This window comes from Amphiprion ocellaris, chromosome 3 (assembly GCF_022539595.1).
Source record: "Amphiprion ocellaris isolate individual 3 ecotype Okinawa chromosome 3, ASM2253959v1, whole genome shotgun sequence".
Classification (NCBI taxonomy): Eukaryota; Metazoa; Chordata; class Actinopteri; family Pomacentridae; genus Amphiprion; species Amphiprion ocellaris.
The window spans coordinates 14,066,912-14,094,757 of NC_072768.1; the positions used below are offsets into that span (position 1 = coordinate 14,066,912).

At 40.0% G+C, this 27,846-nt stretch overlaps 3 protein-coding genes across 5 annotated transcripts in view; 2 read left to right on the forward strand and 1 right to left on the reverse strand.

Moving 5' to 3' along the window:
• The first annotated feature begins 382 nt into the window (after nucleotides 1-382).
• On the forward strand, nucleotides 383-18,484 carry LOC111570200 (growth arrest-specific protein 2). The gene is made up of 8 exons (XM_023272829.3): nucleotides 383-620; nucleotides 4,305-4,466; nucleotides 6,686-6,816; nucleotides 10,432-10,573; nucleotides 11,840-11,903; nucleotides 12,006-12,216; nucleotides 12,304-12,411; nucleotides 17,096-18,484. The coding sequence occupies exons 2-8, from the start codon at nucleotides 4,322-4,324 to the stop codon at nucleotides 17,303-17,305; spliced, it is 1,011 nt and encodes a 336-aa protein (XP_023128597.1). The 5' UTR covers nucleotides 383-620; nucleotides 4,305-4,321; the 3' UTR covers nucleotides 17,306-18,484.
• A 631-nt stretch (nucleotides 18,485-19,115) lies between these two features.
• On the reverse strand, nucleotides 19,116-24,031 carry svip (small VCP interacting protein). The gene is made up of 4 exons (XM_023272821.3): nucleotides 23,406-24,031; nucleotides 23,085-23,135; nucleotides 21,676-21,789; nucleotides 19,116-20,375 (listed from the first exon to the last, which is right to left on the reverse strand). Exons 1-4 carry the CDS (start codon nucleotides 23,466-23,468, stop codon nucleotides 20,361-20,363), a joined length of 243 nt encoding a protein of 80 aa, XP_023128589.1. The 5' UTR covers nucleotides 23,469-24,031; the 3' UTR covers nucleotides 19,116-20,360.
• A 663-nt stretch (nucleotides 24,032-24,694) lies between these two features.
• ano3 (anoctamin 3) overlaps nucleotides 24,695-27,846 on the forward strand; it is a 44,186-nt gene continuing 41,034 nt past the window's right edge. For all 3 annotated transcript variants that reach the window (XM_035949350.2, XM_035949351.2, XM_035949352.2), the window contains exon 1: nucleotides 24,695-24,817. In XM_035949350.2, the coding sequence (XP_035805243.2) occupies nucleotides 24,778-24,817 (40 nt within the window). In that variant the 5' untranslated portion in view covers nucleotides 24,695-24,777. The remainder of the gene's footprint in view (nucleotides 24,818-27,846) is intronic.

Below are 27,846 nucleotides of genomic sequence, written 5' to 3' on the forward strand. Positions count from 1 at the left end.
ATATATTTTCTCCTTTGTATAGGCAACTCTGTCGTTACAAAAGTCCATCCAGCTTGTAAGATTATAAAAAAAAAACCCCATTCATGCTTGTAATTGTGAAAATGATTTTCATAGTTTGTGGTTGTCTTTCAATAATTATTTACCATTAATTTCCAAACATTACATCAGCATCATTCGCATTTCATAGGTTTGTCACGGTAAGTAAATGTAACAAATTTGGTTCAGATACTGGCGCACAGAAAAAAAAACTCCTTTATATCAAAACGCTTCGGAAGATATAATTTCTCGTGCTAATTTGTTTACAAACCAGAAATGTCATATTGAGGCAACACGAAGAGGAGCAGAGGGAGGCACCGCCAGCAGGATCAAACTTCCCTCCCATCACCATCACCAGCAGCAGCAGTGTGCTGTGAGTATTTCTATGTATATGTGTGTATGAGCGCAGCCAGATCTTAGTGCAAATGCGCAGCGAGGCAGACCTCCCTGGTCCACGCTGGTTCAGTGTTTTTGGAGCCTAACCTGTGGGTCGTTGCACCGCTGAGAGAAGCATGAAAACTGGGATCCTGCAGCTCTCAGGACGAGTGAGAAGAAGGTGCGCACCACCGAGCTGAAGCCTCAGGGTGAGCGCAGCTTTTCTGGACTCATACTGGACATTTTTGCTGCATTTCAGTTACCATATGGATGTCAGACTGTTTACGGTTGTTATGCATGCTCTGTTTTAGCTTTAGATTGTGTCTACTAACTTGTTAGTGCTTTTCGGAACTCTGAGGGGTCTGGCTTTGCAGATTTATGTCATCCTCTGAAGCTCATTGCAAACTTAGTTATGTCTACTTATTGACAGTTCACATGGAGATGTAGGACTATTTCTTTTGCTTGCTTTTTATTTCTCACACAAGGAGGCATTTTCAGTCACAGTGAATATAAGGTATTTTCTTCAGTAGCAGCTCTCAGTCAGTCCATTGGTTTTTAATTAGTGGGAGCTCTGCTGGATTTCAGTCATAACTCATCAGGCGTTCTCCCTTGATCCTATTTCTAGAGTGGTAAACTGTCTGCTGTGGCTGTTTTTATCTGTGACCGTTGTAAAGAAGGAGACAAATTTTAAAAAAAAAACTAATTGCAGTTGTAAAGGAAATCGGCTGCCAAGTGTTTTAAGAGGCCAAAACAACACAAACCATAACCTGAGTCATTGCACTGAATTCAGTCACAGTAGAATGTGTGTCTGCTTCCTGCATGTGTTGTCTGCTTGAGATGCTTGATATTTACTGCTGGAGACTTTGTCCTGCACTGACCACAGCAGCTGACACTATCTGATACTGGAGCACAGCGTTCACTCACAACACTCACAGTGTTTATCTGCAGTGGAAACATGCTGTTGTATAAATGAGCAAATCGGTGTCCAGATCAGTTTGCGGTTGTAGAGGAGAAAGGCATGAAGGGAAGTGAGGGTGAGGAGGACAGAGCCACTCTTGTACGTTGTAACTGATGTGATTCAGCAGTCAAAATTCCCATCCATATGTCTTTCCCGGAGCAATCTTCAGCCAACCATGGCATGTTACGATGGCTTCACTGAAGTCATGAGGCTCTCAGACTGACGAAATGTGTATTTATATCCCTGTATGTTTGAATATCGCCAGGCTCAGGGAGGTTATTTCTTTCTGATTCTAGAAAGTGTAGCATCAGATTCTGAACCTGATTCTGAAAACAGAACACCCACAAGTTCAGCAGACGGGGCAGGAAGGCTGGCAGAGCGGTGTTGGCTGAGGTTTGGGCCTAAAGTTGAAGAGGTCAGGCTACAGTGTGGTGAGAGGAACCAGGTATCTTCAACAACAGCAGCTTGTTTGTTTTGGGCTCTTTCCTGGGAGAAAGTGGGCCAAATTCATCCTGTCAAGAAGAAGACAACTTTTAAACATTTGCACCAACTGAATAGAAAATATTATGAATTGTATGTAATCTATATATCAAAACAGTGACTTACAACATGTATAATCATCTAATCCAGTTTTGTATTAAAACATACATGAATACTACAGTCGTTGGCACACACGGTTCTCATTCTACAGCAATAATAAGTGAATATACAACATTTAAAACAGTGAGTAAAATTTGCTGTATTTCCCACTGACTCATGTCAAATCCTCAGGTTTGTATTTACACATAGCACCGGGGAACGAGCTTGTCTGAAAGGGTCTCGCGCTGTGAGACACGGCACGTTGTCCCACTGCCCTTGTTCTGTCTGTTAGCCTTCACCTCAGCGGACGTGGGAATGTCTCACCTGTGTGTGAGTGCTGAGCTCCAGGGTTTAGTGTTTGTACGCAGCAAGTAGCTGTTGTCTTCACCCAAATACAGTGACCTTGGTCCGACATCAAGGTCCTGATGTCCAGTTTTGCAGCACAGTGCGATTTGGTTACAGCCAACTCCAGAGGGACCTTGAAATGTTACACAGCTTTAAAGGTCAGATTCCTCACATTGTGATGCACTCCCTCAGTATTCAGAGGAAAATTTCAGCCAATGCACACTGTGAACTAATTGTTCGCAGCAGCTACGCTTCCTTGTTTGAATAAGCTTCCCTTGCAATTTGCATCAAATATCCTGTTGCTGTCTGGGGAGTGTAAGATGTCCCTGCTTGTGTCCAAACGTTTATTTTAATTTTGTTATATTTGTTTCATTGACAATAAAGTTCTATTCCATTCTATTCTACAATGATAGAAAGAATGTGAATAGTTTCTTTAATACAGCCTTGACAAAGACTTTAACAATGGCAAAGAAGTAGAAAGTAGAAAATAAGGTCATATCTGTTATATCACAAATATGTGCTGTTAGGTAATCTGTAATAATAGAAAAGTTGGGATATCTCTTTCCTCTTATTTTCATTCAGTGCATCATAAACGACACAATTTTAAAGAATTCTCTTATTTCTGATTGTTAAGATAAAAGCCCTCCTACTACAACAGCCTTTGGAGTAAGCACTGAATTAAAGAAAACTATTTATACCCTTGTGTTCCCCCATCTCTGTAGTTGGAGGTTGTCTCCTTCCTGTCTGCATCACTTAACTTGTCCCTGTCAGTGTGTTTGCAGAGGTAATGGCAGCTCACACATTTACACAGTGAATATTAACTGCAGAGCTGTCGAGCTGTGTTGTTACTCTGCTCAGGTCTTACATCTGGTGCCCAGTTGTTTTGTCAATTACTCACTCTTCTCTCCGGCAAATCCATTAATGGAGTGACACTGGACTGAAATCTGAAAGATTTTCACATTACAGCTCATACAGTGAACACTTGGCAAGCTGTGGCACAGTGTTGGAAAAGGTTGTGAGAAATATCTCATTTACTCAGTGACTTCACTTTACAAGAAATAAGCAGCTATTAAATATCGCTCTTAATATTGATGTCAAATGCAATTTATCCATCAGGCTGTAATGTAAGGCCGGCCGTATTGGATTGATATAGACTCCAGGATAGACTGCATTAGAGAGAAGAGAGTAATCTGAAGGAGCTCTTTGTTTGTGGTGCTGTCTGTTGATTAAAAGTCCTACTGTATGAGTCTGGCTGGTATAAATGTGTCTTTTGTCAAATGAGGAAGTGGACAGGAGGGGTGCTGTCTAATTTCATCAGGTGGATTGTAATCCATACCAGGACGAGGACAAAGGTACTCAGATCCTCTTTGTCCTGTATGAGTCTGATCCAGTCCTATTCCTGTTGGGAATATGAGGCCAGGATCACAGCTGTTACTGAAGAATATCAGCACGGAGATTAATTTAAGAGCCTGGTTTAAGTTTATCAAATAAAAGGATCCATGGCTTTCCTCTGTTTTACATCACTGTCAGTTTAGGTGCAGGACTGTTGGTGAGTTAAGATAAGATGTTTGAAAACTGCATTGTGGACTCTGGGAAACTATAAAGGGAGTTTCTACAGTTTTTTTGACATTTACAGACCGGAGGATGAATCAGTAATGGAAATTAGCTGCAACTCTAATGAAGGACAGAAAATAATGCCCTCTAATTCCATATACTTAAAGGCATACATTATACACAAATACACCTATATACATAAATGCACAGTATGTCATATCCATATACATGCATAGGGGATGCTTTGATGCTTGAAGTGTGGCTACAAACACTTGTGTGAAGTTGAATGAGCATCTGGATAAGTTGAACAATATCAGCTGCATGAATGATTTATTTTACAGATCTGTTGTATTGTATGACGTTGGCCATGCTCACTTCCATATTAATCCAGATTCTCTACATGAAAATGGACATGTCTGAATTCTTAGATCTTGTCTCCTTCCTCCTCTGCCTTCAGGCTGTCATTAGGGAACCATGTGCAGCTCCCTGAGCCCCAAACAGCCCATCGGCCCGGGCCTGACGGACATGCAGCAGTACCAGCAGTGGCTCTCCAGCAGACATGAAGCCAGCCTGCTGCCCATGAAGGAAGACCTGGCCCTGTGGCTCACTAATATGCTCGGTAAGCCATACTCAGGATCAATACACAAATGCGTCTGTACTGCTGAAACTCCCATCTGAATATTCTGTCTTTGCTATATATCCTGATATCAATCAATGACATCTTGTGAGGGTAAGTCAGCATCAGGGTTAGGTGGTAAATTGTAATGGTTTAATCCTCTATGATACATGTATATGTGTTGCAAATGATTCAATTCCCCAGAAATGTTGCTACATTTGCTAAAAAATACAAGTTGTTGTTGCTGATTCATTGAAAATACTGTCCTAGAAATAGCATATATTGAAAATTCACTGCACATTTCCTCATCTTGACTTAAACATTAATTGAACTGGTGTTGCTGATGTAAACACTCCTGCAGGGAACTGGAATCAATCTGACCCTCATTACAAAGTATTTTCAAGTCACCAGACTGTGTGAGAACCAGCCTCAGTGTCCCACTTTCTCTCATAGATTACCTTAAATGAATAATGGACATCATTAACCTTTCTTAAATAATGCACAGCCAGTGGTGGAGAAGAAGCAGCGAAGGGAGTGTCAGCATGGTGGAAGGATGTTGTTGCATAATAAATCTTGCTGTGCTGTGTACTTCTTCAGCAGTGGGGCCACAAAACAAATGCATGTGATTTGAATTCAGCGGGATACAGCAATTTAGGAGAATGGTTTATTTGTTGGTTTGATGTTTTATAACAAGAACATGGTAAGTATAGGCATACACTAAAGCATGAAATATGGCCATCATTAATAAAAAGAACATGTCAAATTCATATTTCCACATCATTCTATGTCTAATTCATTATTCCAGTTGGTTTAACTGTGGCATCAGCAACCGACCAGTCAACACAAAAATGTACTTGTTAGCCAAACGCAAATTCTTAGAATTTCTTCTTAAGAATTAGACAGTTGTTTGTTGGATTTCTGAGGCAAACTGCTTGTTTACCAGTATTTTATCGGCATTCAAAGATTTTTAAACCATAGATTTTTAGAAGAGAAGCACTCTACAGATACACAACAATATTAGTGTTATTTCTCCACAATGTGCTTTAGAACTGTGTGCAGTTAGTTAATTACTGGGAGTGAGTCCAAGGGACATCCTGCTGAGTAAATGCTAGAAGCCAGTTCAGTTCCTGAAACGGACTCCTGCTTGTGTGTGAACAACTTAAAACAACTAAACTATCCTCGCTGTTATCTCTGGCGGTCTGAGTGTTTGCCCTGGAACCAGCTGAGCCAGAAACCTCTGGTGTGGATTAAGGACTTACAGACTTGAGAAGCAGAAGTGTCCATGTGTTTCCAGCGAATACACACCAGTTTGTTGGTTTAAGCCAACTTCTGTATACTTAGTTCATTTAAATTCAAACAGAGAGGGTGATGATATTCTTAATTACAGTTTCGGGAGGGAGGAGCAGAGCGGTTCGCTGATTGAGTGGGGGGTGAAAGTCTGGTCTTGCTGATGACTCATATTGTTGTTGAGATGTGAGGTTGAAGCGGCTTATGTGACTGAATATTTGAGTTTACATATTCCTGTTAGAGCCCTCTGGAATATATTCTCCTCACAAAGCGAGGGTTGTATAGGGTAGAGTATGAGCATAAAACTCACTGAGTATTTCTCAAGATTTGAATCTCTCTTTTCTGGGCTCAACTGCAACATTTGGAACTCATTAAACATCGAACCCCCAAACCCCTCCTCCTATAAGAAACAGAAAGGGGATAAAAAAAAAAAATGTCTCCAGTTTCTTTCCACAGACACCCCCCTGCCACCACCTCCTATTTCACAATGATCTAACTATGAAAGAATGGTCCTCTGGAAGTCAGTCAACTGGACACCACATGTTGATCACCAATGTATCTCTGCAACTGTGCAGGATAATGAGGCCTTACCGTGCAGACACACACACAGATGCCCCCTTTTCATGTGTCCTCGTCTTAGCTGTTCTGTGATGCACTACCAGGAAATCCCCTCAAAGTCTCCAAAATCATATTGTAATATTTCAGCATTTGGCTTCTACAGAGCTGCCACAGACCCAGCAGTAAAAGTGAGGCTCAATCATTAAAGCTGTTTCTGAGAGTCAACAACACTGCATCAGGTTCAGCTTCAACTGGCAACAGAGTGAGGAATAAACTCTCTGTCCTTACACAGTATATATATATATATTTTAAATGAGCATTTTATGGTGGATTTAGGGTGTTGGACTGTCTGCTGTCTTTATGTGTCCCCTGTTCAGGTCTGGAAATCACTGCTGAGACCTTCATGGATCGCTTAGACAATGGCTCCCTGTTGTGCCAGCTGGCTGAGACACTACAGGAGAAGTTCAGGCAAAGTAATGGATACCTGCCTGCTCTTGGCAACAGCAAGGTACAGGACTGCAATGGTCTGCTGTGATACGGGTTACAGTGAAAACACTAATCTGGAAGCTAAGTCGCGACTGAGTGTTCCCAGACTAACTTTCAGCTTGAATGATTTCACAGAGGATCATTTCTGAGCAGGCAAACATCACTCAGGCAGCGACTTATTAGATGAGATTGACTGACAAACACTTTGGTCCCAAATGTTTTAACAGCTCCCCTGCTCGAATACGTGTTTAAAATCATTTGTGTGCATTGCGACATAAATTATTTCTCAACGGCAAGTATTTCTGTGCGATTTATTGCGACCAGACAGCTTCAAGACAACACTATTGAACTTTGATTGATTCTCACTGAGACAGGAAATAACTATACCATGATCAGGTTTCCCTTTAGAGGATCAATAAAAAAGATCAACTCTGTTTCCACCCATCTCAATGACATACTGATATCCTGATATCTGGAGAGTAAACGACAGAGAGACCCTCTGAAAAGTAAAAAATAATGATAAAACACATAAATTTGTCATCCACCCTTTTCGTGTGTCTTACTTGTAGACTGGTTTTAAAAGATCAGCAGCAGCCATGAATTCATGTTTTGCAAAGAGCTCCAAAAATTTCAGAAATGAGTGCACAAAGACTCAGATGGGGGGATGGGAGACTGCAGCAGAAAGGAAAGAAAATAAGGCTGTAAGGACACATTTTCTGATGGAGCCCCACAAACCCTGTGAGAGTAGGAAGAAGTCATGCTGACCTCATTTAAATAGCACATTAAAAACAACAGAAGATGACCATTGACCCAAAGTCCTTTCCATTTGAAATTAACAGATATACTTGACATTTTTTTTTTTAAATTAAAGGCATGATAGTCATCTAATGACAGCTAAAATTCTATTAGAATAACTACAACTATTGAATGTATTGACTTAAATTCAGGTTTTATGTATTCAGCACATTACTGACGAATCAAAGGTCAAAATAAGAATGTTTTGAAATTTGTCTCAGTCAGTGCTGAATCATGATCCTGCAGACATGATCCATACCTTCAGCATCTACCGATATCTGTGTCACCCCCACACTGATCTGACATCTGGTGTTGGGTAGGATAATATGTTTCCAACAGAGGGATTAGGTCTTATTCTGTTCAGAGGGAAAGAAGTTAAAGACTCTTTTGTTGGTTCTTCAGTGAGAGTTGTTGATGTTTGCACTGAGGCATTACTGTGCCGATGACGGTGGGTCTCCTGATCCCAGTGTGAGTGCAGCTGCACAGATGTGAGGAAATACTTGAGGTCAATGACCGTGGGACAGCAGAGGAGCTACTGAAATAGAGGAGCCTATTGATCGCAGAGAGACAGAGAAAAAGAGAGCGGAGGAGTCCTGAGGCAGATCATCAACTCAGGCTTTAAAATCAAACAAAGTTGCACTATGATTCTGTGCTGCGAGCCTGATTTATGCCTTCTTATACCTCACATTGAATGCTTTAAGCTTAATGAGCTGTGAAAGATGAATCACGTTTTCCATGTCGGATACACTGCATCTCATCTTATGACATTTGAAGCTAATTAGGACTCTTTATATGCTGTAATTGTTTACTGATACATTTTACCACTTGAAACAAAGCTTCCATCTGTGTTCAAGCCCTGTTATAAGTTGATGTGGTGTTGAAGTGTGACTACTGTGAGTGAGTGCAGCACAGAGAAACAATAAATCACCCTTTATAGATCTCTCGCACATCTCCCCATGTGTTTACATCAATCAAAATCAACTTCAGATTAATGCGGATTGTCTTTCCAGTCATAATACTTTCATGTGCCAATTTCAATGCAACCATCTCATTATCTGTTAAAATTTATGGTAATACCACTAAAGTTTAAAGCAAAGGTTTGATGTTTTAGGAAATATTCTTATTTGGTTTCTTCCAGAGAGTTGGATGATAAAGTCAGACATCCAAGAAAAATAACACTGACCGAAACACATTTTTGAGTGTAAGGGGATTACATTTAAAACTGGTTTAGGTTAGCAGAGAGAGTGGAAACAGAGTAGCCTGACTCTGTATAAAGGCCACAAAATCAGCCAGATAGAGACCCCTGAAAACACTGAAACAACTTTTTTACCTTGTTTACATATCCATATGGTGTTTTTTATATGCTGGAGAAATAAGAAGTCAAAGCCATGGTTGAGCATTTCCACCTTGAAACTGCAGTGTATCAAGTACAGTCCAAAAAAAAAAACTAAACAAAGATTCAGACTTCCAGGGATTCCTGTGTCACAAACCCAAGGAACCAATCCTGTCAACTTGCATGGTTAAGCTTTTTGTATCATTATTCCTGCTCCAAGTCATTTTCTGGTTCAAACCTGCATGCCTGAACTACCCCCAACATTACAACTTGCCATTGTATAGTGTAGAGTAGTTTTACAGTGTTTGCGCTGAGTTGTAGGTGAGCTGGTGAGCTCGAGCTGCAGCACGTGACCAAGTGGGTAAAGAGAGAGGTTGGGACTTCTTACATCTGCACATTTTAGTGGAAGAAACAACAGATAGTTACATTGACACCATTCTAAGGCAAGAAGGGTTTTATTTTTGTGGAAAAACTATTTAAAAAGTAACTTTTATACACAGAAATATGATTTTAAAAGTTTAATCAGTGACTGGAGAGGAACTCTGACACTGCTTTAAACATCTTGTATATTCAATTTGTGCAAAAAATCTTTATGCTAAGCTAATTACAGTTATGATAGTGGCTTAATATTGTCATCTAAGTCTCAAGAAAACAAATACACTTCTCAAGTTGTTGAATTATTGCATTGTGTGCATGTAGAGCTGTGAAGCTAGAGGTGTTTGTAGTGTTTCTGACTGAAAGAAAAGAATGTGATTCTAACTGGCAATGTTCATTTCAAGTAAAGTAGTTCCTTTTCCCTATATTTAGTCCCCATCTGTTTAAAGATAATGTTTTCCAGAAGTCCCGTCCCTTCTGTGCAATCATTAGACATACAAAAGTGCAGATAATTCAGTGAGCCACAGCAGGAATAATAACACGTCATTCTGATTGTTAGATCAGACAATGCTGCCAAAATAATTTCTCAAGGAATGCAGAGTACGGTAATTCAACAACACAAAAGATCCCTGGAAAAAAAGTCAAAAGGAGAACCTAGAATGAAAAGAAAAATACCCACAAAAGCGTGCATATTTCCAGCATGAGCTCACTGCACCTTTCTCAAAGCACAGACACACATATCCTGTATAAAACCACAGCAAGGCACATAAATCTCCCTGAACAGACCGTGTGGGGGCTGAAAGCCATAGGCATGATATTTGATCCCAAATCATAGAAGGCCTGGTAAAGTAGCTCCAGTTTTCTTAGCCGTCATCCCCCATATTGATCTGTGTGGAAAAGGTCCTTGATCCTGAGCTGAAACCTGATTCTCAGTAGATGGAACAGATATAGATAAAGAGTGTGTGTCTGTGTGTTTTGATGGAAACTCTGGGGGCTGAATTGAACAAGTCACTCTGATAGACATTTGTTTTCTCTTTGTCAAATACAAAGTAAAGCGTCCAAGTACTTTTTAAGTGACAGTTGAGGGAAGTTTTCCATCGTCAGTTCATAATAACTTCTCTTTGTCTGTACCAGAATGTTCCCAGTCGAAGGATACCGTGTCGCCGGAGCGCTCCCTCTGGATCTTTCTTTGCACGGGACAACACAGCCAACTTCCTGGCCTGGTGTCGTGAGGTTGGAGTTGGAGAAACATGTCTGTTTGAGTCAGAGGGTTTAGGTGAGTCTGTTGTTTCACAGCCACAAACACCAGAAAACAATCTGAATGTAGGACAAACCAGGTCCACAAACAGACTTCAGCTTCCCTCACAGAGACACAACACTGTGGGCTATCGCTGGCACTGCCAGGGCAACGGGCTCAGATTTCTATCTCCTGTGAATAGCCTAATTGTGCAGGTGCAGAATCGCATAGGTTTCCTCCCCTCTGAGGCTCACACACCTCACATCTCCAGGCTCTGCTGCACCTCTGACATCCACACAAAGCTCTCAAGGGCATCCGTCTGCAGGGAACACAGCGAAGGGAGCAGCTTCACCTCACAATAAGGACGTCTCGGATACAGTGCTCATGCACAAAAATGTCAAGAGCAAAACAAAGAGAGCACAGACAGAAGGGTGTGAGTTAGCAAGAAAGTAGGCCAACATTATGCAAATGGGTTCCTCAGCTCAGAGTAGGGATATTTTTCTCTTCCTCATTCAAACTGTTTTCTTTTATCTACGTCTCTCTAATCAATGGCAAAGATTCCTGCATGATATTTCAATGAAATATGCTGGCAACTGAGATATGTCTGGGCTGGAATATTGTCCTTACAATTAGATGCACAGTATGTGACCGAGCCAGTAATAGAAATACCGAGGATATCCAGCACATTCTTGTCATTTCTGGCTAAAGGTTGGTCAGCCATCGCTAAATAATTTAAACTGCACAAATATTTCTGGATGCCAAGTCACACACTGATATCCACAATGAGCTATAAACACCTTCACATGCAGGAGACATGAAATTGTGATGAAATGCTGTGAAAATACCTCGGCAAACAAAAACGGCTGACAGATGTCTTCTTTCTTTCTTTATCTCCTTCTCCATCTTTCCTCCTCCCTTCCTTTCTCTGGGCGGATTTATCAGTTCAGCAGTAGATGTAACAACACCAGGTTTGCTATCATGTAGTGAATATTCTGTCTGTACTGCATGGTGTGGTGTGTCACATGTATCATACATCTTGTGTCCACTCCTGCTGTCTGATGTGATATTTGGCGAGGGTAAAATAACATCTCAAGTCTACATGAACACCCAAAGTTTCAACAGAACTCATTTCCATTTGATGTAACGAGATTGCTGAGGAGAGGATCATTTGATTGCATGAAGTTCATGAGCTTGTTTTTATGTCTCACCATCACACAGCCACTCATCCTCACCGACTGCCTCTTTACAGCACAGTGTCCTACTGAAACGACTCAAAGCTAAATCTCCTCTGATCTCTTCTTGTAGTTCTTCATAAGCAGCCACGAGAAGTTTGCCTCTGTCTGCTAGAGCTGGGCCGGATAGCATCGCGGTATCTTCTTGTTTTTTTATATTTTGTCTTGATTTGGCTTCATCCATTTACCAATCATTGCATTGTTTTGTAAATCTTTTATACACTTGATTCCTGGTGCAGGTACAATGTGGAGCCTCCTGGACTCATAAAACTGGAGAAAGAGATCGAACAAGAAGAAACGGCACCTCTACCTCCTCCATCACCCGTCTCCCCGGCTCAGCCTCTCCCCACGTCTCCTTCCTCGTCGCCTTCCCCATCTCCTTCCCAATCCCCGACTCCCACCAAAGTGACTTCCAGCAAAAAAAGTACAGGGAAGCAGTTGGATGATGCTGTAAGTCACCAGTGATTCACCTCCTGTTTAGCTGAGATATCAGAGGGGAAACATCCGTAAAAAGGTTTATTTTTATATGTATTACAGGTGAGGCATATCGCTGATGATCCACCCTGCAGGTGTGTGAATAAATTCTGTGTGGAGAGACATTCGCAGGGTCGATACCGTGTTGGGGAGAAGATGCTCTTTATACGAGTGAGTATAAAAGTGTGATTGGATAATGAGACATGCGGTTTAGACTGGTTCAGCATCAGGTGTTAGCCAAAAATTGGGTTTTGAGTGTTGAATATAAAGTAAAAGACCTGATTTCTTTCTCTATTTCTTTCTGTTTTGAAAATGTGATTAGCTTTAACACTGTTGAGGAAGGGCCAGATGGCACACAGTCAAGGTACTCCATCAGTGATATATTAGTTCATCTCTTATACATACATTTTGATATAGTGCCTCTGTTTTATGGCACTTCAGTACAGTTCAGAAATAAATGTTGTACTTTTTACTCCACTACCTTATACAATAAAGTGTATCATGTTCCTGTTAAATGTGGTGAAGCAAACTGTACATAAAATGTGCTTGTATTTTATACCTCTACTGAAAAATCTATGATGGCTAGATATGAAATTACATCTTCAATTAGTCTGGAGAATCTGTAAGGTCGTTTATGTGAATCACAGTTTTTCGAGCATAACAAAATAACATACCACCTTTAAAAAATTATTGATCGTTAATCTAAATTGATCCATTTTATTCAGTCCAGTTTGGTAGGTTATTTGGCTGAAAACAATAAGGTCTCACAGTGCAAAGCAAACCCTTTCCCCCACACACGGCATATGGCAGAATGCTGATACTTGGGGTTGGCTATGGGATGAAAGTCATCCATTGTGCCCGGAGAGCCAGGATTTTTGCTGTCCGGTCTCATTTTTGTGTAATTGTGTTCTGACAATGTCCATTTTCAACCAAACGTAATGCGGTGCACTGACTGTAAAGGGAAAGTAGCATCCACAGATTCCTTTAAAAAATAATTCGCTATCACACAGAACCTGCTGTTACATTATTTATATCCAATAATCACAATGAATTAATCAGCACAGGAAATGCTGCTCTACTTTCTCTGCGTGGAGGGATATTTCAGGAAAACAAATAGAGGCTAACAGACTTGAGAAGTAGCATCGATCCCCTTGGGATCCCGGTTACTTGGCAACCCACAACTAGGATTCACACCTCCAAGAATGTGATTCATGCTGACGGTATGTTTAGGATGTGCAGAGACTTTACTCTTGGATGTCCTCTGCTGTCAGCCCACTGAACTGCAACTACTAATGTCAAAATCAAACCAAATCAAATCTCAAAAACTGCCAGGTGAGATGATCAAAGCTGTTTTGTGATATTAGTGGGGACAATATTAAGGCGATTTTAAGACTCTAGTTTGCAATGTTGAAGTATTTCCAGGTAGAATAACATGGGATGTGATGTAAATGTGAGTATTTATCATCATTTGATGAATTCACGCTTCAGTCGTCGGTGTGTTGCTGAGCAACCAAGGACAAATGGTGAGAAGCTCATGTGTTGGTTGAATGCAATCTGTTGTACAGCAAACACTGAACAGCCACAACATTATAACCACTGGCCCAATGTGTAAGTCCAGTTTGTGCTGCCAAAACATCTATGAGCCGTTTGGGTACGGACCTCTGGGGGTGTCCTGTGGTTTCTGGCACCAGGACATTGGAAGCAGTTCCCTGAGGTCCTGTGGGTTGTTGGGTGGTCCCTCGGTGGCTTCAGCTTGTGCCATTAAATCCTGGAGACGTTGGGATTAGGATCTGGGGATTTTTGTGGCCTTGGGCTCTTTGTCGTGTTCCTGAGCGGTTTTTGCAGTGTTGCATCATTACACCACTAGGGGAAGTTACTGCCGTTGCCATGGTGCTGTCTGCTTCTTCTGCAGCAATGTTTAGGTGGGTGGCACAAGGGAAAGTAACACCCACATGAATGCAGGAAACAAGATTTCCCAGCAGAACATTGTGTTCAAAGTATCCAGTAGGTCACACTTAGGAAACCAATTTACAAAAAAAACATTCTTTACCTTGGTCTACTGTACCTTGCAAAGAAAGCATATATATTTTTTGGATGACAATTATATTTCAGAAGGCTTGAGAGCCTCAGTTCAAACAAGGAAAACCCCAATCCTAACCATAAACTCTCACCATTAAGCAAAAATATAATACACGTCATATACACAGAGAAAACAGAATTACCAATAGAAAAAATATACCACATTTTATCATGGGTTTTTATCACACCTACAGTATGTGAGCTTTTTGATTGGGCCAAACACAGCGAGTGTTAAACCTCCATTCCTCTGTCTCTCAGCCAGCGCTTTTCACAGTGAAGATGCTTTAATTAAAATTCCTCACATGGCTTTTTGTCACCCCCAGCAGCTGCTTCCAATGAAAAGACATGACTACAGTCAGGCCGCTCACTGTCTGTAGGCAGCTGGGACCGAGGACAGCAGTGACGTCTGGCAGATATAAGAGTCTCACTTCACAATAATGTGTGCAGCCTGAGAGACTGACCTTCTCAGCTCTTGAAATAAATGAGCTGGTTGTAGCTTCAACAGGAGGGCAGAGAAACATCAGGCTGTTTGTGAGAAGTGTTGTCTCGGCTCAGCCCCGGGCCTCTGCCCTTCTCCGGACTGCTGAGGAGGGACTCGACTCCAAAAGGGTCTCGTCCCAAAACAGCATGATTGAAAGCCCTCTGCATCACCCAGGTCCATTAAATCCAAAGTCTCACCGCCTGGGGCCTGATGCTGGTGATTGGAGGCACTGCCCTGACGCTGCCCCCTCGATTGATTCATTTAAGAGGCTTATAAATGTTGTATGTTATGTTGCTGGGGGGCTGGAAGTCTCATATCTGGCCAAACTGAGGTGACAATCTCACGAGGTAGTTTGCCCTTTTTAATCAAACTATTTAGTTTGGTAACTATCTGAATCATTCTCCCACTGATTGTGTTTTTAAAGGCAAATACAGCATCCTAATAATGTGTTTATTTACTTGTCTTCGGAAAGGGCCATTCAGTAAACAAGATTGTTTCTGCAGAGGTGTAATGATGTGTTAATGAGGCAGAGGGGCCATAAGCCTCCACAGTGAGGCGCACGTGTTTTATGTGCACGGCCTCTGGGGAATGCAAGTGTCTGATCCTCCAATATACCAGAGCCTTTTATTCCTACTCTTTATTATAATGGCTGATGTTGCCATGGTAGTAACCTTGAGAATGTGCCCTGATGTGGCAGGTGGCATCATTTTAAAGCAGAAAAAACAAAACACCGCGAATAATTCCTTGGCTAATCAGAGCACATCACTTTAAGGTTTTGAGCTTCTTAGAGATTAATAGCCTGAATATTTTTCGCCATGATAGCAGAGGGGCTGTAGGGATGGTGAAGGTGGTCTGTCTGGTGGTCAGTCCAACACTTTGTAGTAGCACACACTGCTGGACAAACTGCCTTACAATTTAGTAGACTTTCCACAGAGAATGAATCATACAGCAGTGGTGTTTTCTCTCCATTGCTACAAACAGGCTGACATTTCTATTTTTTAGTGATAAATCTTGACATCAACAAGGATTGCAATTACATTTAGTACAAACACTCTTATTATCCTGAGGATCCCCTGACTGTTTCTGTAGTGTCACTATGCAGTATTTGATGTTTTGAGCAAATATCTCATTAATTGTTAAATGACATTCAGTACAGATATTCGTGTCTTACTAAGAAATAATTGTTGTCTTGTGATCCCTTAAAATCTCTCCCCATTCACTGATTTAACCCCTAAAAACTTTTCTTCATATATCAAAACCCACTGGTACAGAAATACAACATCAGTTTATATACAGGGTTCTAATGGCTTAGAGGTAGCTCTAAGGTTTTGCTTTATTTAGAATGTTTGTGCAAATCCATGAAGCCTTTCACCGCTCATTTTGCACTTGATATGTCTTCTTGCATGTACAAAAACACCATTTTGACATGTTAGCAAGGTAAATAAAATGAAGGGTAACACAACAAAGTTAAAGTTTGTTCAGGTGTTATATGGATTAGATGCCTTCTCAAGAAAAATAACCACATCAGTTTACTCATCAAGTATCACAAAAAGATAGAGGTTTAAATTGAAGAGGTGAGACAATCCGGTGGCTGCAGAAGGAGGAAGGCAGGCGATGCTGAAGTCCGCACAGGGAGGAGGTTGGGGCGGATGAACGGGTCAGCAAAATATGCGACTTTAACACAGGAGGTTGCAATTTGTTTTACTGTTTCCAAGCATGACTACAATTGTTGCCTAATCTTAACCACACATTCAATATTGTAAGAAAAAAAATATGGCAAAGATGCTGCAACATCAACAAATGAGGCATTTCAATCCAAATCCTTTTTTTTCCGGTGGCACCATCATGAAGTCAAAACCTTTTGACTAATTTGGTTTATGACTAAATACTCGCTAATAGCATTCTGAGTCAAAGTATTTGTTTTTAATCCAAATGAGGAAATATTTCATTTTATATTCATATTTCCATTGTGTACATTGAGTTTTATAAATGTTACCATGGCTGTGCAGTCAAACAATGAGATGGCTCTATCAGCTTCAAGTTTGTCAGTAGCAGGTCAGTATAGCGTTGGGGTGGTAGTATGGAGAAAGCTTCCCTCCAGGGAAGCCCTCCACTGCAGGGCCCCACATCAATCAACAAGCTTTGACATCAAAGCCATGCTTAAATGTTCATTCAGCTTCAACCTAAAGGCTCAATCAGGGAAATGACATTAGTTCTATAGAAGGGCTCAGCTACAACCATTAAAGCTCCCCTCTGACACAACTACATCCCACCATAATCCTATTTCTTCTGCAGATGCTGCACAACAAACACGTGATGGTGCGAGTCGGTGGAGGCTGGGAGACCTTTGAGAGCTACCTGCTGAAACACGACCCGTGCAGAATGCTCCAAATCTCCAGGGTGGAGGGCAAAACGTCCCCCGTCAGCAGCAAGTCCCCCAACATCAGGGACCTCACCCCGGACAGCTACCTGGTGGTGGCAGCCCACTACCGCAGCAAGAAGTAAAGACTGAAAAGTGCCATTGATAAAAGGACACAGAAGATGACTTTGTGCTGGGCAACATGTCCGCTGTTCTTATGAATATTAAAGCTATAGTACAGCAGCATTTTTTGGAGAGCACTGTTGAAGAATAAGGATTTGGTTGGTGTGTTTGTGATGAGATTAAGCTTGAAATTACACTAGTGGGCCCATGATGTTGCATTTTATTTACTTTTATAGAACTGCTTTGAAAAATGTGTTGATCTTTACATTATAATGAGTTAACTGGTTGCAGCAGAATGTGTAGATTGTTTTCAGTTTTGTTTTTCAATCAATAATTGTATTTGAAGCAATACATGACTTAGATTAGGTATTTTCTGCCTTTAGCATACATGCTCCTCTTATAAAACTGTAATGTAACGAGCTTATGGCATGTGACTGCATAAACACAACTTTTTAAAAAATGAAATCAAGCAAAGGGTGAACATTTCAGCACCTTTGTGAAGTCAGTGTTCCTTGGCAATCTGATGTGGATTTCTTGATTTGTGTGTGTGCTAGTAGAGTTTCCATCCAGACAATGGATTGTTTCTCCTCCTTTTTAAAAAAAAGTGGTCTCAAGGTGAATTTTAGCTGCAATATAATCTTACAACCCAAAGAAAATGACCAACGCTTTATATGATCATTTAAATAGTATTCCTCTAGAAACGGACAACTCTCTCATAGAACCTAACATTCATCATGAAATGTGACAGTTTTTAATTCATAATGCATTTCTCAGAAGAAATCTTAATGTTTAGATCTTAAAAAAACTCCTCTATGCAATACATTACATACTATTATCATTTAATTGTATTATTCATTATTAGAATAGCTCTTATGTTTTATATAATTACTATACAGACAATCACATGTACAAACGAACCTGATTTATTATAATATGCCTACAGCAAAATTACTAATTTGAGACGCTGCGTTTCTTCAGTTTGTTGTATGTTACTGACCTCTAGAGGTGATGAAATCAATTAAATCTGAGCACAATATCAGCCTCTTAGGTTTGGATTTTTACCGTTAAGAGATATAATCCATTGTTTTTTAAACGCAGTGCATTCATTTGTACAGTTTTGTTTCTGGAAATGCCTTAAAATGATCTAATTTTACTTTTCAGGTGTTAAATTTCAATAAATTTTAAAAACTTTTTTTGCTTCACATCTTGAATATCTACTTTGTCTTCAATTGTTTTTATGATCAGAAGCCCAAACTATAAGAAGAGCTCGCTTTTGAATGGAAATCTTTTTCATTTAAATGAGACAGAAAATGTATCAGTAAATGTTCAGATCAACAGTAGATTTCTAAAGTCTATCACAGAGCAAACCTTGTTATCATCTGTGTATATTTTTTTTTGTCAAGGATTCACAGATGGGTGACAAATTCAAGGAAAAATCAACAATAAGTGTCAGGGTAAGGTGTTTGGTCACAAAATGCCACTAGACCAACATCATTTAACGATTCAGTGATCCATGTGCTGTAAGAAGGGGACACTCTCATCCTTGGAGAGACTCTCACATCAGGATAAAGGTGATCACTCAGAATTACTTTGTATTGATTTGCAGTAATCCTCTCCTCTAAGGGGACAAGTGGGCCCCAATAATGCCAGCAAATTGTTCTCCACAGCATAACTGGATCCCCTAACCCCTGAGGTCAAGGGTTCAAGTTCTTTTCTAATTTGTCACCCATCTATTTCTCCACTGTAGTATACCCGAATGTAAATTACTAAAAATGATCTGTATTGGATCATTCTTCTATAAAATTATAGTTCTACACAGAATCCACACAAGAGTAGCAGAAATGTGATTTATTGTAGCAAATAACATTGGCTAAATTTCCTGTTCTACAAAATGACAAGGGCACCGGAAGCATTTAAGGTTCAAGAAAAGGCTGTAAGAAATGCACTCAATTAACATAAATATTTCACTATCTGTTTGTCTTTCTCTTCCTTCAGTCTCTTCCTGTTTCCACTGTAGCTGACATGAATCTCCCAAGCATATTTGCTGTTTGCCAACTATTGACAGACTGTGTGCAAATCGGTGTCTAACAAAAGCTTCATATTGTATTGTGGCAATTCACAAATACATTTCATATCTCATATATATTAAGCAGCCATCACATCAGTGTTTTGCATAAATTGCAATCCAATGTGCAAAGAAAAAAAAAAGGGCTCCATGAAAGCAGGGCAAAGACTAAAGTGCAATAGACATCCACTGCTGCTCCTGTTCGTTGTTTTATCTTAGTGTTTTAAATTATTTACCAGCTTTTTATCAAGTGTAGTTTGTGCTTACTGATGCAATCACCAAATTAGCGAGTGATGTTACGCCATGTACGGACCGAGTTGTGAAACATATACTAGTCTAGTCTCACCACAATATTACTCCCATGTGAGATGCATTTTACTGGTCACCAAAATACCGCAGTGACAAGCAAAACACATAAGAAGTTTAGTGGAAGCCAACAAGTTAAAGCATTTTTTGCACTAGTCTTTGTGTTGCCAAAAAAACAGAGCCCAAAACAAAGTGATAAAGTGTCAACATGGTGCTTGGATTTTCAGAGAATTCACACAAAATATAATGTAGATATTAACGGATATACAGTGAAAACTGATCCTCAACTATGAAAACCAAAAATGTTGAGGGCAGCTCTGTCTTAATATACAACTGAACTTCAAAGTCATGTGCCCCTGTGTTATCTAATGGAAATCACTGTAAGATTATGCTCAATCAACTGTCAAATAAAACTAATAAAGTAGTACATAAAGTATGTTTGCTTGCAGTTACTGTGCCATCCCTGACTTGTCCAAAGTTCAAACATGGCTCGTATAAACTTGGCAAATACTTCTGTATTTTGTGTGGGGCAGCTTCAGATGTATTTTAATGATGTCAAACAATTGTAACCGTCTGTCTCATAACATGTTAAAAACAGGCAAGAAAAAGGTAAAAATGGACAGCAGTTCCAACATCTTCAAGTCCTTTTGCAGCAATACTTCATGTAGTTTTGGACATCAGAGTTCAGACTTTACCGTCCAGGATTTTCAGCCAACCTGCCACTGCAGAAGAAAACGCAAATGGTAGAAATTTTTTTACAACGTTTAGTGATCAAGAAATAGAGATTGTTGGCATGTTGCTAAAACACAGATCATCCTAAGAAACCAACGTTGGAAGGTACACAGTTTAAGAGAGCAGTAATAATTGCCATTGTTTATATGAAAATCCTCCAACGCATCAGTAGTAATCACGGAAATGTTGTCGCATTTTCAAACAAGAAAAGCACTCAGAGAGCGCTGTACTCCACCAAGACTGCTGAATTGTTGTATCATTTCCGATGGATAAGTCCCAATAAGTCCGCAACAGTGGATTTGTAGTAGGATCGCAATCATGTGATCGTCAGCAGGCAACTGGCATAACGTTCTCTTGTTGTCATAGCTACAGTGATGCCATGCTGCTATCTCGCAATGATACAGAAATCTTTAACAAATGCGTGGATCCAGACTATAAGCCGCATCATGGCCAAAATATAATCACTTGGTCCTTGTGTCATTTCTGACCTTCACTGAAAATTTCATCCAAATCCATTATTCTGTTTGAGTAATGTTGCACACAGACAAACAGACTAAGAGACGGACAAACGTACACCGATTGTCACATAACTCCGCCGTGTTCTTTGGCAGAGTAATAAACCAAAATCTGCTGCAAAATCTTATCTGTAAAAGCTACCCAACTGCATTGAGAAAAAAAAAAACTTAGTTAAATATAAAAGGAATTGATCCTTTCCGATATTTGTCAGTTAAAAAGGAGCTTCTTTTCATGACTGTGAAAGATGGTTCTGTATTTTTAAGCTATCTCATGGATGACTGCATGAACAGACATTTATTTGCACGGCATCTTAGGAATAACATGCAGTCTGCACCTCAAGTGTTTGGACAGTTACATACTTCTTGCTTTCCAGGCTTTTTGCTTCTGCATATAAAAGTTGAAATGAAATAATAGATAATGCACTGCTGAAATATGTTTTTGCAAAGTGCTAAAAACATACTTTTATTTCACTGACAACTCTGTTCAATCTATATGTCAAGTTTCAACTTTTACTCAACTCTGAGCCACATGTGAGCTCTTTTGTGTATGAAAGAGCTACCACTGAAAAACTCAACTGCCAAAGAAACATTTAGTTGTGACCAATTACTTTTGATCCCTTGTAATTTTGGCACTATGTTTAAACTTACTGGTACCTCTTAGTAGGCACTTAACTGTAGAATCCATTATTTTATTGCAAATTAAATTGGCAGAAGCACAAAGCCTAAGGAACAAAAACTGTGCAAAATATTTGTTATCCCTAAACACAAAACTGACCTTCAATCCACCACCACCAGACACAGAGGTGGTCATCGCCTGTTTCTCAACTTCTTCCTGTTTTTTCCTTTTCCTCTCGACTGCTTCTGGATTTTTAACACCCCTGTATGCTGTCTGTAAAAGCAAAATGAGATATGGTCAGGCACCAACAGGAAACGGCTTCTTTATAAAATGTTGCAGTTTGTTTGTGTCAGAATATCTTCAAGCAATCCTAAAAGCATGCATGTGTTTTTCAAGAGCATTTTAATCAGTTATTTTTTACCACAACCTTTCAGAAAACACAAGACAATCAGAATAAGCAGGTGGGCATTCAACTGCCACATGAGGTAGTTCGGTTAAAGGATGAAGTAGCTTCTTTCAACAGTGCTGCGCTGCTTACTGAGACATGACTGTGTGTTAGGGCTCAGTGCCTTCACCTGTGCTAGTACAAGTGCAACCTGTCAGGGTGTCAGGATATTTAAAGATGGAAACAGTGACTTGGAGCAGAAGGTTGTGGTAGTTGAGGCATCAGCCAAAATTCACCTGGCCAAGAAGAGTTTTTCTTCTGGCCCATGTCTGCTTACCTTGATACAACTTTAGCGTGCCGCTTACGGGTTTGCAAGTGGCTTTTCTGCACAACGAAAAATTACTCACCACAATGTAAAGTAGTTCTGCCTTTAATGGGGCTGATGTGTATAGTAAAAGGCGACGACGTTTTACTACATTTAATAACTAGTAAAGCCGCAACTAACTTTCATTTTCACTGTTGATTATTCTGTTGATGTTTTCTCAATTATTCAGTTAGTAATTTGGTATAAAATGTCACAAAATGGCGAAACTGATGACCTATGTTTCCCAAACCCCAAGATGATGTCATCAATGTCCTGGTCTGTTCACAATCCAAAAAAATGTGTTTACTGCGATAGAGGAGTAAAGAAACCAGAAAATATTCACATTTAAGATGCTGGAATAACAGAAATGTGACTTTTTTCCCCTCAATATCAAAATAGTCCACAATTTATTTAATAGATAACAAGTAATCGCTTATTTCAATTAATTGTTGCAGCTCTAGTTACCAGATACTAAGTTAATGTAAATACAAATACTGTGCAATAAATCCTACCTTTGTAAAAGTCATTTCAGTTTTGGGTGTAACTGTTTTCTCGAGGTGTTGTGTTTATGTTCACCTTTGTTCTGTGTTATGCTGAGAGGTGTTTCTAATGATGGTAGAAGATATGTCAAACACTGTACGGTTCAGCAACACCACAAATTAATGCCAACAATACCTTCATGATGGTAGAACAAACTTGCAAGGCTGATGTACTGTAACACATTACTTCTAACATGTGCCTAATAAAGTGGTAAGTGTATTAACAGTTTTATTTTAGCACTTTTCACATAGACAGTAAGAGCGACTCCTCATAACTCACCTCTTTTTGTCTCTTCTCTGCGGCTTCAGCTAACTGTCGCCTCCTTGTCTCCTGTTAAACACACAGAGAAGCTGTGAGCTAAAGCTGTAAACAGACTGTCTTCACCAGGTTACCCATGCTGGGCCTGGAGCATAGCTAACATGCCGCTGTGTCAACGCCTCCTCTGCACTACATAGTGGGGCCTACTGGTGTCCTACAGATGGTGAATCCAATTCACTGGTAATTTAAAACAGTTCCTCCTGTATTTTGAATACAAAAAAAACACAACCTGCCTTCTCCAGTGACACTGCTGGTAATAAAAGTTGTACAAATTTAACTTACCGGATCTGGAGTGACAACCACGTCGTCCGCTGCTCCACCAAGGCACGGTAAGCACATCCCCATACTGGAGTTATTATTCCAGGCAGTAAAAGGCAACGTAGAAAATGAGTTTTAAGTGTCTCAGATAAGCTAAACTAGCTACGTGACTAGCTGGCAGGCCCGTCTCAAACTGCTGGGCTGATAGTTAAGGCAAAAGAAGCAGCAGCTTCTACTTCCAGCGGCTGCTGCTGGATCATCTGGCATAACGTTCCCACCTAGCTAACGGTACCAGCGGCGTCTGTTAGCAACGTTAGCATTCTAGCTAACGGCTAGCGCAAACTAACACTACAAGCCAAGTTAGCTCTGAAAGCGACAGTTATTTACTTCTTCTCACACCTTTTGTTTAGCTGCCGCGGCATTTGGGAAATAGCTGTTTGGATGTCAGATGACTAAGCCAAATGTTTTTCCTTCTGAGTTTGTTTTGGTTCGAGTTCAACTGGCTGACAAATCTGCTAAGGTGTGTTCAATAACGTCAAGGTACGCTACTGTTGGGTCTTCTGCTATCATGCTATAAACACAAGTTACCAAACTGTAAAACTGTCAATGAAAAGAGTACTACTGTTTTTAAAAGTTGGCGAAACTTAAGTAGTGCTCGTCTTACTTATTTTTGTTCCCTGCATAATAATCTGCGGAGGAGGATTTTGAATGTAACTAGCCGATGTGGGTGGATGCCACACTCGTCCTCTGATCCAACAGCGCCACCTGCTGCTAAAGGATGAGACTAAGATAATAATCACCATGGTAACAACAGTATCCATCACTACTAGTACTACATTATTACTGATGGCTGGAATGAGTTTAGTCATCCATGACTTACACAGTAAATGTCCTGGATGCATTACCCTATGAAAAATACTGGACTAGATACGAGCTAAATGGGACTTGTGGGAGGAAAACTCCATAAAATATTCAGCAAAATGTCTAAAATTTAGAACAACCAAATGTGTCCCCACTGTATTTAGCCTACAGGATAACTGATAATGTCTGTCCTACCTCTAAGAGAGTGGATGGGCTGTCTTCTCCAGTTGCAAATTATTATCAGTTACATAGGGTGATGAGAAACCTCTGTGTGAAGTGAGTGATGTTCCATACAGCAGTTTTGTCCAATCAATATACTACAATCAATAGTCTGAGAGTTTAATGTTGTACCCCGCTTTGCCTGACAATACTTCAAACTCCACCCATTCATCTTCGCTGCTGCGTCCAGGCTATTTCACAGCTCAAAGTGCTGCACTATGGGAATGACAGGTCTGTAAGGCTGCATAGCTTTAGCAGTTGTACAAGTGACCGCTGAGAAACTTATTATTGATGGGGGACTTATTCTGAAGGTGCAATGGAAGTCACCATGTCACGGGCTCGTGGCACCTCCTCAGGTAAGTTTCACTCACTGCTGAAGGAGGCACATGGGGTTTATAGCTGGCTGTGGTTTGATAGTAAAACTGCAGCTGGCTGTAAAGCTACAATGATTTAATTTAATCTGCTTGTTTATGTTTGTTTAAATTGTTTGGTCTTTCTTATAAATTGTTTATATAGTCACTTTATTTGACTAAGTTGTTTTAATAAGCTGTTTTCTTGTAATGTGTTGTAGAATATTCAGCCCTTTTGGTATGAGACTAAAACAAAACATTATTCATAAAGTGCACGTGGTTAACAGCAGACAATTATAATGCTCATTCTGTCAGGATAAAAGCTGAAAATACCGTAAAATGTATTGCTAAAGAGTGCAGACAACTTCAGTATGTACAAACCATAATGTTAATCTGCTTGATGAAAACTGAGCCGTCTGGATTGATTAATTAATGAAGTGTGATATTGAATGCATGAATGAACAGGCAAGTTAGTGAAGCTACATTAGCCAATAATAGTTTTCTATGAAGGGTGCAAAATGATGCTTCTTTCACAGCATTTTCTGTAAATGAGGAACAGATTAAGTGGACATGCCTGTACATTTAATTAGAATTTTTATCACATAGGATACTTTATGGGCCCCTCTGGTGTACACGTTAATTTTATCACTGACATGTTAGCATGGCACTCAGGAAAGCTCATTGTAATGTTGTGGTGAAACAATCACAGACTGGAGAAGGGAGAGCGTGACTGTTTTCTAGGGAAATCCAGCAAAAATGTCCGGCGTCATTCAGTTTAATGAGGTAACTAATGCATGAATGCTCTGGCTTTTAATAGCTGCTCTAAATCATCATCACTGCCTCAGGCACAATTGAAAATGGTAAATATTATGGCTATTTCTTGACAGCTAATAGGACAGTGTTTTCTTCCATGTGAATAATGCTCAGGAGTGTACAGAGTCACTGACAGGGGCATGGGGGCAGATCATAATGGGGTGGCTCTATAGGAAGCAGCATGATGTGCTCACAAATCATCAAGCCCTCAAAGCCAGTTTGTATCTTGCTCACTGGAGAGACTTTCCTAAGAAATATGATTTAGAGTTCATTTTATACGTTACAAGAGGAAAAATATAATCACTCCTTGCTTTATGAGCATTGATTAGTACTGTAAAATAAAGCTTAGCTGTGTTCACTGATGACTTTGCATTGGAACTTTAATACAAAATAGAAACTATACATTTGGAGGACCTGACAGTTTGAAGTGAATCTGATCTGCTGGGAAGATCAATTCTTTTACGCTCTCTTTTTTGATGGGGGGAATTTTTTAATTGTTTTGCAACCATGGCACTATTTAAAGTAGTGTTTACAGGGTCTAATAGCTGCTTACTAATGCCGTTTTCATCTGAAGTAGCCCAGTGTTTTGCCTGCACACACTGGATTAGATAGGAGCAGGAGTGTTCTGACTTCACACAAACATTTATGTGGCCCTAAGTGATCTGTGCTGAGTAGCGTAAACTGTTTAGGAGATATAAAGCAGATATGCCAGCTTGAAGTAGCCATCATATAATGGAAATACTGTAGTATAAATGCCCTCCACCCTGGATATACACCCCCTTTAGCTTACACTTGTTAAGGTGATAAACACTTATGCCCTTTTTATTTAATTAACAGCGGGAAGGATGTGCATCTGCTGCTCTCAAACTAAATTCCATTTATATTATCAGCAGTGGCAAAATGATTCTGCACATGCATCAATTATATTATGCAATCACCTAAGCTTATTCAAAGTCCAGCATGTGTTTGTGATATTTGTTGCAAGGTAGTAATTTAGTCATGCTAATATTGTCTCCCAGACAGTCTGGCTGTGGCGCTGGATGAATTATACTTTTACATGGTTAATGGAGTCACACTTTCCTCGACATCTCATCATAGATTTACAGCTGTTGGAGGGAGGACCTTAGAGACATGGAGCTTTGAAATGTATTGGTTTAAATAAATAATGTGCCAGGAAGTTTATGCAGGAAGTATCTGCTCATCAATCGATTTACCTAATGTCTATATAGTTTTGAAACATTCAGGACAGTATATTGCTGCACTTAGCCTGCACGGCATTAATGGACACAAGCACATCTTAGGCCATGTGTTTTTTCTGACCAGTTGCCCAGAGCTTACATGTAGCTTCTTCCGTCCATTCAAGTGGAATGATCTCTTTAATGGCAGATATTGTGCATGTGTCAGTAAAACTAAAACAAACTGAGCGGATTTAAAACTTGGCATCATTGGCATCCAGTATTCACCATGTCTGGCTGCCAAGTTTACTTTTTTGTGGGCTCCGTTGTGGAGAGATGCTGAAGGGAGATGTCGCTGTTGTACCTGTGGAGAGTCATTTCTGAGAGGAAACCGTTGGTGAGTCATGGTGTTTGGACTCAGAGTGCAGCCCTGTGGCTCTTTCTGTTGGTCTTAATAAAGCTGAATGCACACATGAGACAAGGAGCACACATCAGCACACACTGAATACAAATATCAGCTTTTACATGGTATTTTTCTATTTTAAATAAATTACACTGCATTATTATGTGCTAACTTGGTCAACCTTGGCAGTGACCTGTTTAGGGTTAAGAATGAGGTCCTATGTATTGCATAAAAAGGCAATTACTGCATCATAAAGGCTCTGACTGTTTGCCAAATGAGTAAAATATTTGAAAATATAACGTGCCTTAAGGCATTTTCTTGTTATTGTGCTCATTATTCCTCATTCTAAATGTCAGAGGAGCTAATGTTTACTATAAACACTGCTGAAAATTTTTCGCATATGGGTCATGTTCAAGAACGAACAACCCATTAATATAGTCCTCAACATCCACAGTAATTCAAATACTAAAAGGGCAACGTTACATAATGACGTTACCCTTCATATTTGCAATAAGTACTGATATTCCGCCAGCAGTGTGCTAATTATCTTGCTTATTAATAAAACAGAAAACTCTGTTGACATTTTGCTCTGGTTTGCACAACTGCAAATTCAACAAATATTTTTTCGAGAAATCAGAGTTAAC

Coding starts and splice junctions, on each gene's coding strand:
- LOC111570200 (XM_023272829.3), top strand. CDS start 4,322: ATGTGCAGCTCCCTGAGCCCCAAACAGCCCATCGGCCCGGGCCTGACG. Junction 11,904..12,005: donor CTGGGCCGGATAGCATCGCG/GTATCTTCTTGT, acceptor TTCCTGGTGCAG/GTACAATGTGGAGCCTCCTG. Junction 12,217..12,303: donor GGAAGCAGTTGGATGATGCT/GTAAGTCACCAG, acceptor TATGTATTACAG/GTGAGGCATATCGCTGATGA.
- svip (XM_023272821.3), bottom strand. CDS start 23,468: ATGGGGATGTGCTTACCGTGCCTTGGTGGAGCAGCGGACGACGTGGTT. Junction 23,136..23,405: donor TGGTTGTCACTCCAGATCCG/GTAAGTTAAATT, acceptor TGTGTTTAACAG/GAGACAAGGAGGCGACAGTT. Junction 21,790..23,084: donor CAGAGAAGAGACAAAAAGAG/GTGAGTTATGAG, acceptor TTGCTTTTACAG/ACAGCATACAGGGGTGTTAA.